Consider the following 19,898-nt stretch of genomic DNA (forward strand, 5'->3'; position numbering starts at 1 on the left):
TCTAGTGTTCAAAATTTATACAGATTTTACATTTTTCCCTCATCGTTCTGTCGGAATGGGTATGAAGTTGGCATTAAATTTCATTTGGAGGATCCCGGGGGTACCCTGAAATTCACAAACACCCGATTTCACAGTTAATCAGCCCCTGTTATGCATCATAAAAAAGGTCCTGTTTTGGTTTTGGGGTCTCCAACATCAGGCTGATGTGCATGCAAGCTCAAATAACACAGTTATTGTCTTATAATATGCATTTATTTTTACCTAATGACCCCAACGACTCCCTTATGATTTGTTCAGTGATTCATATTTTCCAAAACCCTTCCTTTGTGTGACGCCAATCTGCGGTGATTGGTCTGATGACCCAGTCTGTTGTGATTGGTCGACTGTGTTCAACGCAAGACTGATAGAAAACGTCTACCACCGCTTATCAATATACTGGAGCAACCATGATGTCATTTTGTATGCAAATGCATGCATTTGTAAATATTTTTTTTAGACCACATTTATGTGCAATGTATATACTGTAAATATTCTTTCTTTTTTTTTTTTTTTTTTTTTTTTCCTTAAACTCTACTATTTTTTATATATATATATTTTATATTAATGTTAAGCACCTTGGGTCTGAGAGTAACGCAATTTCGATTCTCTGTATGTCTTGTACATGTGGCTGAATTGACAATAAAGCTGACTTTGACTTTGACTTTGAAACACCTATTAGCAGGTCTGGTTCCCTCCTCCCAGAGTCAGTGGGTTATTTGAATGGGATTTTGGTTAAATGGCTGAAATAAGGTTGGTGGCAAACACAAACTCAAGATACTTTCACGATTTATTCTACGACACTAAACACATCACTCTTGACTTTTTAAATCGGTTCTGCTTCTGTAAAAAGACGGTTGCTCAATGGGTCTACAGGCGATGTCGGACTCATTATACGTCATCAAGCTGAGCTGGTCTGGAATGAAGTCTGCTTTTTTCTGATTTCTGGTTAGGTATTTTCATAAATAGTGTTTTTATGTGTTTATCTAATTAGATATTCATAATGTGTGTAGATAATGCCTTCACTTGTAGAGGCCGTCATGACAGATTCATTTGTTGATCGTTTATTTTAATAAAACAGTTTTATGAAGATACTGCTGACCATAGTGCAGTCTGACTCTTGCCTGTTCTTCATAATACAGATGCGTGTGTAAAGTGTATTGTTTACTGACCTTTTAACGGTATCGTTTTGCTTTAACATAAATCGATTGATATTTTCATAATTTTTTTGATACATGATAAATTTTTTTTTTTATATATAATTGTATTCTTAAGTTTTATTAAAACATTTTTTTAGTTTCTTCGGGAACATATCATTTTAGTTATATGTCTGTCAGCCATCTAAAATATGCCTATTGCGTTTGCTTTTAAATTTGAGTTAATTTAAAGTTTTAAGTGCCTAATTAAAAGTTTCACCCCAAATGATTAAGGTGTTTTTTTTTTACATGCAATAGTGATTGTGAAAACTGCTTTCAGCAGTGTTTTTGTTTTCCGCATTTTGTCTTTTTTTATTGCAATTTTAAAACACAGAACATACAAGGGCAATAACAACATTATATTGACATCAAAACAAATACAATGTAAAAAGAAAAGAAACAAATTGCTATTATTCAGACAAAATTGAAGGCTTTAAAATAAGTTATTTTATTTTTTTATTTTATCGTACAGGTAATGACATTCCTATTTTAAAGTAAGGAAAATTAGTTTTTTTCACTGTCTATTTACATTCATGAATAATAAAAAAAAATTCCACATATAATGAGCAAATTAACTACATACCGTTTTGTCGGGCTTCCGTTGTTCCCGCCTAGTCGTGATGACGTCAGCACTGACGCGTTCATTCAGCGTCGAGTCTTCAGAGCTGAGGTGAGTCGTTGACGCTTTTTCTCGTGTTTACACAACAATAAAACACACTTTACAGTTTATTAAAGCGACAATCTGCGACTAGTTTCTGCATTGAGTTCACCTCTATCTGTGTGTCTGCTGACCAAAACAACACAGCAGGCAGAGAGGAGCTCTGAGAGGACAATATGAGTGAATGTGTTTGAGTTTTACTTTGTTGGTGTGTTTAAGTTTATCAGCGTTTCTATGAGCAATATCTGAAAGTATCTGAATGGAAACAATGGTAATAAACGTGTATGAAGTTTGATGCAGAGACGTTAAATAGTTTTTGGCGCTCTTTATTTTCCAACGGTTTTTCTGATTTCTCATTACTGTACAGACGCGCGACTGCTGACAATTGGATTACTTTATTGGTGTAAATACTTAAACTATATATTGATATAAATGCAAATACATATATATATATATATATATATATATATATATATATATATATATATATATATATATATATAATTTATTTATTCTTATTATTGCAATAGTGATGAGTTTATCCTGCAAACACTAAAATGTTTGATCTGCTGCTGATCCTGAATGTTTGTTATGGTCTGAGGCTCATCAATATTCAGATCTACAAATTTAAGCTAATGTTATTGGCATCACCTGACTTGAGCAAATCACATAACCACAAATTGTGTCACAAGATATAACATCATAATGTGTTTATTTCCTCAATCAGTGTAAATGATTCAGATTTCTCTGTTTCTTCTCCTGAAGCTCTGCCGCCATCAGTGAAAGACAAAGACAGAGTTTATTGAAGGACAGTGAGAAGATGAGTGATCCAGAACCCTGCAGAATTAAACAGGAAGAGATTGAAGAACTAATAGGTTTGTGTTCATTAGTTACTCTTTAATAGTGATGTTAATCAAATCCTGCAAACATAGCAATTTTGGGTGAGTAAAACCAGAAACTAGCCTACCTTCTTTTCTGGCATCCAGTCCTGTGCTGCACCACTTTACAGAACAGATTGGGAAAAACTGCAAGTAAAAAATGTGTTTTATGTCCTCAAACAAGTGTTTCTGATTTTATTTGACACAGTAAATTGTAAAAATGACATTTTAAATACACGAATACCTTTATTAGTGAAAAGCTGTTGAGAGCAACGAAATATAGGCTATTTTTTATTACTTACGCTTATGTGCTGAAACAATTAACACTTACCTTAAGATCACCGAATAATATGGAGCATCCTTAAATTATTCTCTTAAATAAAGGGGAATCGCCTATTAAGTGTCATAAAGCCTTTAGGGAAAAAATTATGTTTTAGGTCTCTCTGGAGCATTTGGGCTGAATGTTTGACGGTGTCTATCAAATCGAAGGTGTTATAAAATACATAGTACAGAGTTTTTACCGGAGAATTTCTGTGGTTTTAAATTATGGATGGGTGCGCTCACTGTGCTGGGTCAGTGGAGAGACCACTTGATGCACCCTGCCAACAGTCAGTCGGTGAATAGCCTAAACACATAATAAATGAACGCACACAGGCCTGTGTGTGCGTATAGACATATAATGTAATGCTGTACAGTAACTTGTCATTTGGTGGTTTGGGTTGTCTTTATTTTAATTGTTTCGTGATGATGGGATGGTGTGCTTTATCTGCCTGATTCCCGTTGAAGTAGGCGGGTTTTGTGACATTTGATTCTGGAGACGTTCTGGGGGCGGGGTTTGTGTGACGCGGAGCGAGCTACTGTGCGAAACGCGACATGATGTTGGCCTCACTGCTTATGCTCCCGAGCTATTGGCCTGGTCCAATAAAGCCCTGGCTCACACTGGCCCGACAGTGAAAATGCGGCTAATGTGTGTATATAGGCTAACGAGTTTGTCTCCAGCATTTATTAGATTTGCTAGGAATATTTATGAATGTCTCCAATAGACCTAAAGAGTAGCATTAATGCGTCCTGAAGTAAAGTGAAACGGCTATACGACGTGTTTGCTGGCCTCACGCATCATGCACCAGTCAGTCAATCAGCATGTAACCTTAAAAGGTTAAACAAATGACGCACAGCACTGCTACGGTTACAGAAAAGTTTGCGCTGTTATTGTTCACTTACCTTTTAATACGTTTTGGTGCGATTTATAACCCGCTATTTAAAAAATAAAATGTTTTGAATGAGAAGCTGTAATTTAGCCGTGACGAGAGGAATTTTGGCGTGACGCCCCGCCATGGATGAACGAATGTAGCGGAAACCATGCTTCTCTTCAATCACGTCTACACATTCGTTGGTTTCTGTTCATTTACAAAAGTCTTATTGATAAACTCCACTATATTTACAGTCACTATTTACGAAACGTGGAAATCTGGGCTCTAGTAGTTTTATTTACCTTTGCATACCCAAAGTTGCCACTTCCTTTGGTTGCCACTCTTTTCAGTTTTGTGCTGCTGATGCTTGAAATCAGACCTAATGCTGTGTTCACACCAGACGCGGAACGCGCTGATAAATCGCGCTATTCGCGCGTAAATAGCCGCTTCAACATTTGAGTTTAGTCGCTTCATTCGCGTGTCAAATTCACTTCAGAACAGATGCGGATTAGCGTGATGGGCAGGGCTTCTGTCTGCCCAAAGACTCTAGCTTCATAGCTAAATGGCTAACATGGATTTTATGAAGAAAATAACAGTGTTAATGTGCTTTATGAAGACTGAAAAACAGCGCTGATACGTTTAGGGTCGTGTCTGAGTCCACTACATTCTTTCAGAGGTGCATCCAGCTCTGTGAGCTCATAAACTCCTACAAAAACTTAAAAATCCTTGGAGGATTTCCCTCGGAACACCGACAACAGGTTCTACGTCACAATCACGGCCCCACAAGAGCAAGCTTCTGATTGGTTAACGCGGCGCGAACGTACGCTGAAGTTCAGATTTTCGAACTCGAGAAATTTGCGTGAAATGTTCGTTTAGCGCGTCAAACGCGCAAAGCGCTCAATTCGCCTCGCGCAATTTGCGTCAATTGCGCCGCGCCATTCGTGCGTATCGCACCGCAGGATGTCTATTCGCGCGTTTGCATTGACTTAACATGTAAATCACTCGCGCTTGAACGCAGCATAAGAGCTCAACACTTTCATTCCACTATCATCCTTTAAAACTTCAATCCAGTTAATAGTACAAGATCACTGTGCTTGTGTTTAGTAGTTTCCTTGGTTTTACATGTTATTATCTGCATTTGTGAAACTGTTATTGTATCGTGTCCCTGCTGCTTTGTATCTACTTTTTTATGTTGCCTCTTGACCAGGTCACCATTGTAAATGAGAACTGGTTCTCAACTGACTTGCCTGTTTAAGATTATTATTATTATAAATTAGCTTCAAAATGAAACAATTCTCCGTCAACTATTGTTAACAGATGTACAGTAAGGGTTATATCACATTCTGTACTTCCTTCCTTGAATACATTATGATTGGCTGTGACTTTCCCTGCTGTCAAGGGAGCGGCTGCCATGGCACGTTTAAATGTTCGCAGCACCAAAACTGAGCAAATTTACCAGTTGGCTTACTGTGGAAGACTCCGATGAGATATTGGGGATTGTCCCACTGAATGCTAGTGAATCGTTATTAACCTCTACAGTACTCTTGTCAAGGAGAGTCTGAGTCATCATATTCAGTTCGGCTATTTATTCAACAAGATTTAACCATATGCACTTGTCAGTGTATTTAGAGTAGTTTCTGAAAATGAGTAACAACAAATAATTACAAAGTAAATCCAATGATTCAGCATATCACAATCTACATAATAAACAACTAGTATAGTGTACTGGCACATGACATAGACTGAAAAAATATCTCTGCAAAAACAACTACAGTGTGTAATGAAGAGTACTAAATAATGGAATAAAAGTTATATAATTAACTAAAATTATCCTTAACACAGACATTAGTAATAATGAGCACAAATGGCTATCATCAACATGAACCATTACACATATTAATATACTGAGACTGTAAACATGAGCAATGCACACTAGTGCGAAAGCCGCTCGTTAAGGAGGATCAAATTACACCCAGCGATCGCTAAACATTAGGAACATCACCACAATATCAGTTACTACCCTTATGTACACTATAACAATCAAAGTCATCAGTTACATATGTAAGAGAAACTTACTTTGTCAACTACTTTCTTTTGTTCATAATGCGGTCTCCAAGCAAGCGCACGCGGTCTGACTGACGTGCTGCCGACTTAGCAGTTACGCTGAAAGCGTCTATAGTGTAGGCATTGCACTACTTTTCTCTTTTCTCTACTTTACTCTTTTTCATAAGTCCTTACATCCTTTACGCAAGTCCTAAATTTAAAGGGGAAGAATTTACAACATGAGACGTGAGCACAAGCTGCAACATTTCAAAGTAAAGTTTAAGTCACTTAAGTCCACTATAATCGTAAACACCATGGCTGTGCCATTAGTCAATTTAGTTTTGATTTTGGCCTTCACATCGATTAGGAAAAAACAACAATTTAGATCAGCCTCCCTCTACGTATGACACCAGCCCATCATTAAAATAAAAGTAGAGAAGAAGAATGCCTCCTCCTTTCCAGAAGTTTGCATTCATTCCTCCACAAAGTACAATCATTTCCATTAAATTAGGTCCCCACCAATATCAAAAGTTAATCCACACTCTTGGAGTGTGCCCATAGCAGCGACAAACGCCAGAGAATCCGCACTGCATGGAAGGTCAAAACTTAAAATCGGGCTCTTTTGGGCCATATAAAATGAGTTTGACCTGCAAGCCTTGGGTTTGACACCATTGACATGGACCAATGGGGCTTCTTCACTCAATATCACGGCATTTATTGACACTTGTAATATTTTAAACTTGGAAAAAAGCAAATAATTACCAAAAACAACAACCCAAACACAAACACATCCAGTTCTTGCATAAGTCACCTTTTGAACTTGGCGTTTGTCAGTTGTGACGATCGCACCTTTGCTCTGTTCAAGGCAACCTAGTAGGATGTCAAGTCTGAAGGGGCCACATCTTTTCTGTGAAGGATTCGGATTTCTGCTTTGCAATCCGTCTCATCATGGACCACCGTTTATCCTTTTCATCATCCTGTTTCTCAGTATTTAACTGTGAATTGATTTTAACTAATGAATAAGTTAAAACTGCTTACTGCAAGAATGTTCTGTGTCCTTGTTTCTCTTTTTGCCTGTCTGTTTTATTCATAGGTCATGAAGATCTCTTTCTCTCTCCCCATACAGAGGAGAAGAAGACACCTGTTCTAGTTGTCCTGATATTGCCTATAATATTATAGCTGTTTGATTGATCTGTTTTTAAGTATAATTAATTTAATGTAATTCCTTTCTGTGTGGAGACAGACTGTGTGGAGTTAAGATATTGCAGCAGACTGTTGATGGAAACAGTCTTGAACCAGCCTGATAACACAGCTGAACGTACAAGAAACATCCTTGAGTCTGTAACACAGATGGTCGTTTGTGTCTATTGTTTTCCTGGTTTAGCTTTTTACAGGTCGGAGATCAGCTCCTAATAACTTAAGGCGACCTCACCTCTAGGCATCAGGTCGCCATCCATATCTGGAGACAGATACAATGCTTTCTTTGACGCACGCATTAAGGCCATCCATATCTGGAAGTAGATACTATGTTTCTTTGACGCATGTATTTAGAATTGTCTATTTCTGTTGTAACCAATGAGAACTGTTTACCTGGATCCCACCCTTTCTGGACTTGTGTAAAGAGTATAATTGTTCGATTGTTGTATCTGTAAGTCAGAGCGGCCTAGGAACTCATTGAGAGTGTTGAAGCTGGCTTCTGCGAATGAAACTGCAAACTATCTTCAGTAAACTTGATTTATTTTTTTAAATCTCTGACTCCGGCTCTTCTTCATCTACCAGACTGCTCATTCTTTGGGTTAAACTGTAAACTATCCCTACATCTGTTTCAGTTTATTAGGGCCTACTCACACTATGCCATCCGTACCGTGCCCAGGCCCGTTTCCCGGATCGTTTGAGAAGTGTGAGTGCGCTGAATCGGGCTCAAGCACGGTTCACTTGGCCGGCCCTGGCCCGGTTGGAAGAGGTGTGCCTGAGCCCGGTTCACTTGGGCTTTGGCGCGGTACGCTTGTGTGTGAGCGCGAAACGCGCCAAAGCCCGAAACCGAAAGCGAGACGTGACTTTTTGAGGGGTTGTTTCATATGGATTTATTAATCATTCTTACAGTTCAGTGATCGCAAACTGCCGTAGTTTATTAAAGACGCAAACCCCTCACAGCACGACAGCTGCGCGCCTTCAGCAGACCTCCTCATTCCTGCAGCACGAGAGCTTTGATTGTTTATGAGCGCCAAAAGTGGCGGATCTGTTCGGTAAAATATCTGACTGCGTGTCACGGCATCCCTAAAGACTGTTTGGCGAAATATTTGACTGCATGTCACTGCATTACAAACGACTGAAAGGATAAAACTAGAGAACTCTCCACTGTGCTGCCGTGTGAGAGCGTATGGCAAGCCGTTTTAACATTTAAACCTTGTTCTGACTATCCATAAATATATTTAGAGATATAATTATATATTTTGACTAATTATTATTTTAATTCGACTTGTCAGAATGACAATTAGAGATATCTGCAATTACAATTGTACTAGTACGAAATCAGATTGGAGATATCTGCAAATATATTATAACTGACTAGTCATATTCCTACATTGACTTCCATTGAAAAATATTTGCAGATATCTCTAACTGAGTTTTGACTCGTCAAAAATCCAATTCAAGATATCTACAACTGTAATTCGACTATTAGTGAATTAATTAGAGATATCTTCAAATATATTTGTAAATATCTCTAAATATGATGAATTAAAGACATCTCCAAATGTATGACTAGTAAAAACTCAGTTAGAGATATCTCTAATTACAACTGTGACTAATCAATACTCATTTAGAGATATCTGCAAATATTTTTCAATGGAAGTCAATGGAGGAATATGACTAGTCATAATATATTTGCAGATATCTCCAATCTGATACAATACAATTGCAATTGCAGATATCTCTAATTGTTATTCTGACTAGTCGAATTATAATTATGACTAGTCAAAATATAATTAGAGATGTCTCTAAATATATTTATGGAGTCAGAACAAAGATTTAAATGCTAAAAAGGCTTGCCATAGAGAGCGCCTCTGAACAGCGCAGCAGCGATGACGTAAGCGTGCCGAGGCCCGATATGGTGTGAGCGCGGGCCGTCGGGGGAGACGGGAGGGGGGACAAGCGTGCTTTGGCCCGGTTCGAGGCAACTGTACCTAGTGTGAGTACGGCCTTAAAGGCAAAGTGCAAACATATTTGACCACTTACCCACAAATGCTCTTATTTATAATCATTCGACTGTACGGAGAAACACTAGACTCTTAACATGTGACTTAATTGATTTTCAGATGTGGTGGTGAAGGAGGAGAGTGAAGAACTGAGTGAAGATGAGGAGAAACATCATGTCAAGAGGGAAGAAGAACTCACACAAACACTGGACATGGTGTTTCAATGGAAAGAACAGCTGTGAACTGTTTTACCTGCACTCAGTGTGGAAAGAGTTTTAGCCACAAATGCAGTCTCAAGCGTCACATGCTGATCCACACTGGAGAGAGACCACACAAGTGTCCACAATGTGACATGAGATTTAGGTATTTAGGAAACCTGAAAACACACATGATGATCCACACTAAAGAGAAACCTCACAAGTGTTCACACTGCGACATGAGATTTACTTATTTAGGAAACCTGAAAACACACATGCTAGTCCACACTGGAGAGAGACCTTACAAGTGTTCACACTGCGACATGAATTTCAATAATTTAGCAAACCTGAAAAGACACATGCTGCTCCACACTGGAGAGAAAACACACCAATGTGATCAGTGCAGCAAAACATTTAAGAGGCCTGCAGATCTGAAGATCCATCTTAGAGTTCATACTAACGAGAGGCCGTATTCATGCTCTGAGTGTGGAAAGAGTTATACAATGAAATCGACTTTAAAAAACCATCAGAAGACCCACACTGGTGTGACCGAGTTTGTCTGCGAAGTTTGGGAAGATTTTCATTTCAGCAAGAGCCTTGAAAATGCACCAGAGGATTCACACTGAAGAGAAAACTAGTATGTGTTCACACTGCAACAAGAGATTCAGACTGGCCGGTACAATTAAACATCACATTTGTACATACCTTTTGGGAAATGACTGCATTTATCTGCACTGGACTGTTTTACATTATCCTTATAAATAAACCGTCTTTTTACACTTCCAAACAGGGCCATCATTTTTTTTTAATTCTTTGCTTTGTTTTTTTGTTTTCTTGTTGGTGTTGCAGTTCTGGTTCCCTCATCCCAGAGTCAGTGGGTTATTTGAATGGGATTTTGGTTAAATGGCTTAAATAAGGTTGGTGGCAAACACAAACTCACGATACTTTCACGATTTATTCTACGACACTAAACACATCACTCTTGACTTTTTAAATCGGTTCTGCTTCTGTAAAAAGACGGTTGCTCAATGGGTCTACAGGCGATGTTGGCAGTGGCGTAGCGGACGGGCCCGCAGGGCACGCACCGCGGGGGGGCCCTGCGTGATTAGGGGGCCCCACGCCGTCGCGATTTTCAATGATTGAAAATCCAGGAACCGCAATAATCAAACTCTTGGGAACAACTGTGGTCGGAACCAAAGTTCACAGACCTGTGTGCTCTGAACTCCTCTCAAGGTGGACTACTTAATTCTGATTGCTTGACGCCGAACCGCGTCATAGCCAATGAAGACGCGCCGCTGTTTCTCGCCGCCGGTTCTCGTTAAAAAATGAATGACTTCTGGCTACTTTGACGCTCTCGCCGCTTTCGGTTTGTGGTCGCTCCTCAGTTTGTGAAGGATTCCCCGCGTTGTCGCTCCACCCCGCCTCATTTCCCCGCTCCTCAATTTGTGACATAGATATATACACTAGATATCGCATAGGGACCCTGAGCATGCGTCTATAGCGTCGCCATATTGGTACAGTGCTCCCAGGACAAATGTCATTCAACCGCACTAGTCAAGACAGTGTTATTACGTGAAGATGCGGGACTTTAGCGCTGTCTACGAGTGTAGTAACGAGCAAACAAAGAAAACAAAGCACAAAGGCAGAACATTTCATAGGTAAGATTACGTTTTTTATGTTTTTGTATGTTCTGAAATTTGTGCTAATCAGGTAACGTTATTGATGATAACAGTCACTTACTGCATTCATCATAAGGCAAAGTAGCTCCAACTCGCACTAAACACTCGGCTTATGCTAGTTTTGTTGAATAAAATCAGCAAACAATGCAAAAGAAATATGACAACGAGATGCTGCGCTGCCAGAAACTTGCATTATTGTCAGCTAGTGAACGAGTCGTTCATTACGGAGATTATGAACACCTTCATCTGGGGGCCCCGTCGGTGATCCCTGCAGGGGGGCCTCCGCATTTTGTGCTACGCCACTGGATGTCGGACTCATTATACGTCATCGAGCTGAAATTGTCTTCATAGTACAAATGTGTGAATAAGTGTGTGAAGCCTATATATTTGTTTACTGACATTTAAACAATCTAAGGGGTCTTATAATGAAAATCTGGTTTTATTAAGGCATAGTAGAATGATAAAAGAAAAGGGCATACTGTAAGCCTCAAACACCACTGTTTTCTTGTTCTCATGTGAATTCCACAAGTATAAAACTCCAGTGGACAACTGGTCATTCAGAAGACAAAACAAGCTCTGAGATCATTAATTTGCACGCCTCAGGCTGCGTTTGATAAGTCAAATGTCTCTAGTGATACGACAGTGATCATTTTCCTCTCTTAGTTATTTTAAGTGTATATTTCACTCACTATGAATGTGGGACTTTTGTGTTACTGAGCAGTGACAGTGCGAGACATGTTTCAAACTCGCCTCAGGACGCAAAATACAAGATTGACAGATTACACATTTACTCATCTCCAGTCTGAAGAGGTATAAGGTATGTTTAGTTACATATTTTGTTAATGTATCGTGTTTATTAGGAAATCTGAAGTGTGTTTCATCAAACATGTAGATGCTGAATCATATCAAATCACTCAGCTCTACTGTCATCTGTTATTGCAGAGGTTGATACTACCCACATAGCAAAATTTCTCTGGCCCAGCTCTGGCCCACACAATCAGGTTTTGCTTGGCCCATATGCCGCAGTGAATTACGGTACATGACTGGACCAAATCTGGCTTCCAGACAAGGGCCAAACACGGACCATATCTGGGCCAAGTCTCAGCCAAGTTAATAACTCATAACTGGGCCTGAACTGGGCCAGATAGGTTGGTGTGACACGATTGCAAGGAAATTGATAAACCCATGGAGTGATGCGCTTTAGGCACACTATGAGCCTTGTTTTTTCTCAGTGACCTGATTGGTAAAAAATTTTTTCTTTACTCAAAAATGATTTTAGTGTATTTTAAATGTGGGTCAAGACTGGCCAAACTCACATGGCCCACTTATCAAATTTTTCAATCTGGGCCAAATACTACGTTTTTAATCTGGCCTAAATCTTGTGTGCCGCCTTAGAGATGGTGCCACCTCTGCCAAACCCGGGCCATGTTTGGCCCACATGCTGTATGCCAGTGCCGGATGAATGCCTGCTGTGCCAGCTTTATGCCAAATCTGGGCCAGAATTCTTTGCTACTAGGGTAAGTACTGGATTTTTTTTACAATATAGCTTCATAATACAATGCAATACATCTCTATCACTCTTTTGTCAAGTTTTGCTGTAATTCAGCCTTTATCCACAACAGATCTGGTGAGCAAAATGAAATAAAGTAACTGTGATTGGGTTTATATTTGTCCGTGTTCAGTGTACATCATACTCTGTGTGTTTTTACCTCGCATGATAATATAATGTGTGGTTTTAGTCTACCTCAGCGATTGTTTTAGCTTGTCAGCTTTTAATTCGCCGCATTTTTTTTACTTCATTGTTGCTCCCGCCTGCCGTGATGACGTCAGCAGCTGCTTGACGCGTTCATCCAGCGTCGAGTCTTCAGAGCTGAGGTGAGTCGTTGACGCTTTTTCTCGTGTTTACACAACAATAAAACACACTTTACAGTTTATTAAAGCGACAATCTGCGACTAGTTTCTGCATTGAGTTCACCTCTATCTGTGTGTCTGCTGACCACAACAATACAGCAGGCAGAGAGAAGCTCTGAGAGGACTATATGAGTGAATGTGTTTGGGTTTTACCGTGTTTGTATTTGTATTATCGTCAAGTATGATCTGTGAAGAGAAATAATGGGGCAGATATAATAAGTTTAATGCAGAATATATCAAATAAATAGTTAGTGGTGCACTTAATTTTCCAATGGTTGTCTGATTTCCCAGTTTTTGTTTTCAGTTCAGTTCATCTTTGTTTCTACAGCGCTTTCACAATGTAGATTATGTTAAAACAGCGTAACATAGAAGTTTTAGTCAATGAAAACTGCTTCAGTCCAGTTATGTTGTTAAACCATACATATACATGTGAGTGCTAGCAATCTAATTGCTTTATTGGTATAAATACTTAACTATTTTTTTATATGAATGCAATTTTTTACTTTAATAGTTACAATAATAAAGAGTTTATCCTGCAAACAGTAAAGAATGAGCTTTTCTGCTGCCTAACCTAGTCTATAGTCAATATTCAGATGTACTTATTCAAGGTGATTTTTATTGGCGTCACCTGACTTGAGCAAATCACATATTGTATCCCAAGATATAACATCATGTTTATTTCCTCAATCAGTGTAAATGAATCAGATTTCTCTGTTTCTTCTCCTTTAGCTCTGCTGCCATCAGTGAAAGACAAAGACAGAGTTTATTGAAGGACAGTGAGAAGATGAGTGATCCAGAACCCTGCAGAATTAAACAGGAAGAGACTGAAGAACTAATAGGTTTGTGTTCATTCATTACTCGTGGGATGTTTTCACTGCAACTTCATTATCTTGAACTTGAGCAAAAGACATGATGGACACTAATTTTGTGCATTCAATGCAAACCCGTCACACATTCAGCGTCATTCACGTTGTTGCGTTGACTGTGTAAGTAATCCCCTCTCGCATAAATACTTTTTATTAATATTATAAATACTACGCATTAGATGTTAAAGAGCCCCTGTTATGCGTTATAAAAGGTCATATCTTGGTGACCCAGTATGTCGTGATTGGTCAACTGCGTTCAATGTGAGATGGAAAAAAAAGCCATAATACTAACCATGGCTGTGCAAATACACAATTTAGTTTTGAATTTGACCTCCACAATGATTATGAAAGAAAAATGTAGATAAAATGTGGTCATAAGCCTTCCTCTACGTATGACACCAGCCCACCAGTAAAATAAAAGAAGATAAGAAGAATGCCTCCCATTTCCAGAAGTTTGCATTCGTTCGTCAACAAAGTACAATCACTTTTATTAAATTAGGTCTCCACCAATATCAAAAGTTAATCCACACTCTTGGAGTGTGCCCATAGCAGCGACAAACGCCAGAGAATCTGCCCTGCATGGAAGGTCAAAACTTAGAATCGGGCTCTTTTGGGCCATATAAAATGAGTTTGACCTGCAAGCCTTGAGTTTGACACCCTTGACATGGACCAATGGGGCTTCTTCACTCAATATCATGGCATTTATTGACACTTGTAATATTTTAAACTTGGAAAAAAGCAAATAATTACTAAAAACAACAACCCAAACACAAACACATCCAGTTCTTGCATAAGTCACCTTTTGAACTTGGCGTCTGTCAGTTGTGACAATCGCACCTTTGCTCTGTTCAAGACAACCTAGTGAGAGTGCATCCTTAAATGTGTCATGTCTATGAAGGAGCCACATCTTAAAAGCCAAAGTGCAAACATATTTGACCACTTACACATCTCAGCCAAACACAAATGCTCTTATTTATGATCTTTTGACTGTACAGAGAAAAACTAGACTCAACATGTGACTTATTCATTTTCAGATGTGATTGTGAAGGAGGAGAGTGAAGAACTGAGTGAAGACGAGGAGAAACATCATGTCAAGAGTGAAGAAGATACTCACACAAACACTGAAGATAGTTTTTCAGTGGAAAGAGCAGCTGTGAACTGTTTGACCTGCACCCAGTGTGGAAAGAGTTTCAGCCACCAATGCTATCTCGAGCGTCACATGATGATCCACACTGGAGAGAAACCTTACAAGTGTTCACAATGCGACATGAGATTTGATTATTTAGTAAAGCTGAAAACACACATGATGATCCACACTGGAGAGGAACCTCACAGATGTTCACACTGCCACAGGATATTTATTCATCCAGGAAACCTGAAAACACACATGAGAATCCACACTGGAGAGAGACCTTACAAGTGTTCACACTGCGACATGAGATTCAATAATTTAGGAAACCTGAAAACACACATGCTGATCCACACTGGAGAGAAAACACACCAATGTGAGCAGTGCAGCAAAACATTTTTGAGGGCTTCAGAGCTGAAGAACCATCTTAGAGTTCATACAAGTGAGAGGCCTTATTCCTGCTCTGAGTGCGGAAAGACTGTTATTACAGCTAGAGCCTTGAAAATGCACCAGATGATTCACACTGGAGAAAAACCATTAACATGTACTCAGTGCGGGAAAGGTTTCACACAAATGTCACACCTTAATGAACACATGCTGGTTCACACTGGAGTGAAAACTCACAGATGTGATCAGTGCAGCAAAACATTTTTGAGGGCTTCAGAGCTGAAGAGACATCTTAGCGTTCATTCAAACGAGAGGCCGTATTCATGCTCTGAGTGTGGGAAGAGTTTTAGACATCCGACACATTTAAAATACCATCAGAAGATCCACACTGGTGTGAAAGAGTTTGTGTGCTCTGAGTGTGGGAAGAGTTTTTTTAAAGCTGCGGACTTGAGACGACACCAGAGGAGTCACACTGGAGATTTCAAGTGTTCACACTGCGACAAAACATTCAGACGTTCAGGACACCTGAAAACACATGAGAGGACTCACACTGGAGAAAGAAATCACGAATAAAAAAAACACAATGAAATTGCCCTTTCTGTAAACTCTACTCTATATTCAAGCACACATCAGATTTCTCAGCTAATCAGCCCCTGTTATGCATTACAAAAGGTCCTATTTTGGTTTTGGGGTCTTCAACAACAGGCTGATGTGAATACAAGCTCAAAAAACACTGTTATTGTCTTATAATATGCATTTATTTTTACAGATTGATCCCAACGACTCCCATATGATTTGTTCACAATTAATTTTTTCTAACCCTTTGTGTGTGACGCTAATCTGCGGTGATTGGTCTGATGACGCAGTCTGCTGTGATTGGTCGACTGCGTTCAGTGCAAGCCTGATAGGAAACGCCCACCACGACTTATGAATATACTGGAGCAACTATGACATCAGTTTGTATGCAAAAACCAGTAAGCAGTTAGCATGTTAGCAGTGGTGGGCAAAGCGAGGCTTCGTGAAACACTGAAACAGTCGAAGCAAATGTGTCGAAGCTTCGAAACGTTTCGAATCTTCACTCTACAGTGACACCTAGTGGTCATTTTTTATGTATTGCACTGAAACAGCTGCGGCAAAGAACAGTTGAGCAAACTTAGGCATTAAACCCCACTTTGCATGCTTCAGCCTTAAAGTAACATAGTGGAGTGGTTAAGGTGTTTGTCCACCATGCAGGGATAGTGGGATTGAATCCAGGTCAATATAGTTTTGAAATGCTTTAATACCAGTTGGCAATGCATTGCTCTTGTATCGTTTTGTTTCAACATTGGTCTGACATCCGAATAAACAATTTGTAAATAAATATGTCTTGTTTGGTCTTAAAACAGGGATCTAATGCTAGATCAGAAACTGTGGCCTGAAATTATCAAGAATTATTTATATTATTCATTCCATTTCCCATTTATTGTATTTTATTAACATCTACCCAAACCCAACCATCACAGTACTGTAAAATTATTAATTATAGTTTTACAGTGTTACAAAACTGATGCTATATTGAGGGCGTAACTGCAGCTGTATCCTATTTAGGCTACACAAAACAGAAACATGATTAAAATACATGAAACCATGATTTCAGAGTATTTGTACAAGTCGGGATTCAAACCCAAAACATCATTCGAAGCACAATATCAGCGTGCACACGTACAGTCCACTAGGCCAGTGGTTCTCAAAGTGGGGGTCGGGACCCCCTGGGGGGTCGCGGGACAATGACAAGGGGTCGCTTGGTGATATCCAAAACTCAAATAAATTTTATTAAACTATTAGAATTACCATGTTTTATTCATAACCGACAGAATATAGTTAATAGTTGCATTAAAGAAACAACAACATAAAAATAACAATCAGCCATCAGCCTTTAATTTTAAAAGCAAAATGTAATTAAATCCATAATTGATTTTAAAAAACATTATATGGCTAATAGACTGTTGCATTTTTTGGTTGTAAATAAGCTCATGTTTATATTTGCCTATAGTTGTGTCTGCAACGTTTACATATTTACAGTACAACCACCTTGAAAAATGGGGGTCGCGAGCTGAAAAGTTTGGGAAGCCTGCACTAGGCCATATGAAACGATAATTTTTTCGACCTTGGCAGCCAAATGGAGATTCGCCAGGTCTCGAAACGCTTTTAAGATGATCAATGTTTTGAATCGCTTTAGTCACGTGACCAGGTGTTTCGAATCACTTTAGTCACGTGACTTGGGTGCTTCGGTGCAGTGTTTCGAAACACTTGCGCTTCGGGATCTCGACACTGTGTCGAAACGTCAGTTTCACGTCAGCCATCCCTACATGTTAGCAGTTCTGGTTCCCTCGTCCCAGAGTCAGTGGGTTATTTGAATGGGATTTTGGTTAAATGGCTTAAATAAGGTTGGTGGCAAACACAAACTTAAGATTTCACGATTTATACAACGACACTAAACACATCACTCTTGACTTTTAAAAGTTGCTCAATGGGTCTACAGGCGATGTCGGACTTTTACGTCATCGAGCTGAACTGGTCTGAAATGAAGCCCGCTTTTTTTTCTGCTTTCTGGTTATTTATTTAGTTTTAGAAATAGTATTTTGATGCGTTTATCTAATTAGAGATTCACATTGTGTATCGATAATGCCTTCACTTGTAGAGATCGTCATGAGATGTTGATCGTTTATTTTAATAAAATGATTTTATGAAGATACTGCTGACCATAGTGCAGTCTGACTCTCGCCTGTTCTTTGTAATACTAATGTGTGAATAAGTGTGTAAAGTGTATATATTTGATTGCTGACATTTAAACATGATCTAAGGGGTCTTATAATGAAAATCTTGGTATACCAAGGCATAGTAGAATAATACAAGAAAAGGGCATACTGTGAGCCTCAAGCACCACTGTTTCCTTGTTCTCATGTGAATTCCATAAGTATAAAACTCCAGTGGACAACCGGGACCTGTTTCAGAAAGGAGGTTAAGTGTAAACTCTGATTATTTTAACCCTGAAATGAGAGAAACTGGGTTTTCTGTTTCAGAATGGCAGGTTTGTCAAACTGGAGAAAGCAGGGTAAGTCAAGCCTGTTTCTGAAAGAGAGGTAACTTTAACTCAAAGTCAGTTACCGTGGTCACTTACTCTGTAAACCTAACCTGGTCAGGAGCAGGTGTTATTCTCTAAACTCAGAGTTTCTGTCGGTCTCCTCCCCTTTTTTTAAAGACGAATCGCTATTTCTCGCCTTAGCCTTACGTCTCCACCCACCTATTTTAATGCTCATTTTAGAGATGTGCATAAAAACGATTGATGGAAACATCATGATGCACTTAACTTTTGAAAATACGCATAAAAAACATGCATAACTGAGTAGGATAAACTTTTATTCGATAGAAAAGATGCGCATAAACTGCAATGGAAACACTTTTACTGAACAAATTACAGTATGTCCTTTAAAAAAGGTCATGATCATATGATGATGAAATTGTGTGTGAATGGACAAACCAGCAGGCTGAGCACACTGTAACACGTCTTAAATGTTGTTTTAGTCATTCTAAAATGCCTGAACTGTTTCAGTATTAGTGTATATTATTAATTACCTCTGAGTTTCTGGAGCGTGTCAAGAGTCTCCGCGTCTTATGGCTTCAAACGCTGCTTTATTCGCATCTGCAATATTCCAGTTTTGCACATAAATGTATGTAATATATTTGGATGGAAACATATTGCCTACATTTCAGCCACACAAAGCAAAGTCATGTACGAGAATGGCTTGTCCTTTTTTAATAAATAATTAGCTTAAATTCACTGACCTTAGGCATGTACTGTTACTAGATTAATGGGATTATTATTCTTTCTAAAAACTATTAATTAGTTCTGCTTACATTATAAATGTTATATCAACCTCTATCACTTGATCAACAAAAAAGGCAGACACACAAGTGCACTGTTAAATCTATTAAAACTGATAAACGTGTATAAAACTTTACAAAAAGATTATAAACGTCACACATTACATTACTTATTTTATTATACTTCAATATTTAAATACCTTAAATGTAAAATTATGCATTAACTTGAGCAGCTGTTTTCCCAGGCTGTCTCAGTTTCACTGATGGTTGCTTCTTTTCAAATATATACGCTCATATTTGCTATAACTTTGCATGATCACATCAAGTTCAGCTGGAGAAAGAAATGGTGATCTCTTTTTTCCAGATGTTGCTAAGGTCACTCGTAATATCTGCACTCCATTGATGATGCCTTTTTATAGTTGTGGTGCGCGCGCTTAACTCTGAGTTGGTCTAATCAAAGTTGATTGACCGAATTCAGATCCGCTATTCTGAAACTGAAAACTCTGAGTTTTTAATCAGATCATTCTGAAGACAAAACAAACTGTGACAAGACGTACGGGCCACGCCCTCCACATTTACATGTATGCCTACTTTAGGTCATTCATTCGGACCTGGCGAGCAGCTGACATCAAGAGAACACGACTCGTATTCAGCTCTAAGATCATAC

General features: G+C 38.9%; 2 protein-coding genes across 8 annotated transcripts; both read left to right on the forward strand.

The window, feature by feature from the left end:
- The first annotated feature begins 1,849 nt into the window (after positions 1 to 1,849).
- On the forward strand, positions 1,850 to 16,727 carry LOC141380118 (uncharacterized). 7 transcript variants are annotated; one of them, XM_073936886.1, is made up of 7 exons: positions 1,876 to 1,902; positions 2,656 to 2,765; positions 9,319 to 11,891; positions 12,470 to 12,591; positions 12,905 to 12,949; positions 13,715 to 13,824; positions 14,886 to 16,727. In XM_073936886.1, the coding sequence occupies exons 4-7, from the start codon at positions 12,500 to 12,502 to the stop codon at positions 15,938 to 15,940; spliced, it is 1,302 nt and encodes a 433-aa protein (XP_073792987.1). In that variant the 5' UTR covers positions 1,876 to 1,902; positions 2,656 to 2,765; positions 9,319 to 11,891; positions 12,470 to 12,499; the 3' UTR covers positions 15,941 to 16,727. The 7 variants fall into 7 exon arrangements, with proteins under 7 accessions (XP_073792993.1, XP_073792991.1, XP_073792987.1 ...); XM_073936888.1 differs by having other exon boundaries at positions 9,319 to 11,053; positions 12,908 to 12,949; XM_073936887.1 differs by lacking the exons at positions 1,876 to 1,902; positions 2,656 to 2,765 and having other exon boundaries at positions 10,245 to 10,312.
- Positions 1,918 to 10,182, forward strand: znf1156 (zinc finger protein 1156). The gene is given in 3 exon segments (NM_001104945.1): positions 1,918 to 2,161; positions 2,656 to 2,765; positions 9,319 to 10,182. A coding segment is annotated over 1 exon segment (600 nt). The 5' UTR covers positions 1,918 to 2,161; positions 2,656 to 2,765; positions 9,319 to 9,421; the 3' UTR covers positions 10,022 to 10,182.
- Positions 16,728 to 19,898: the final 3,171 nt, after the last annotated feature.

Source organism: Danio rerio, chromosome 22, assembly GCF_049306965.1.
Source record: "Danio rerio strain Tuebingen ecotype United States chromosome 22, GRCz12tu, whole genome shotgun sequence".
Lineage (NCBI taxonomy): Eukaryota > Metazoa > Chordata > Actinopteri > Cypriniformes > Danionidae > Danio > Danio rerio.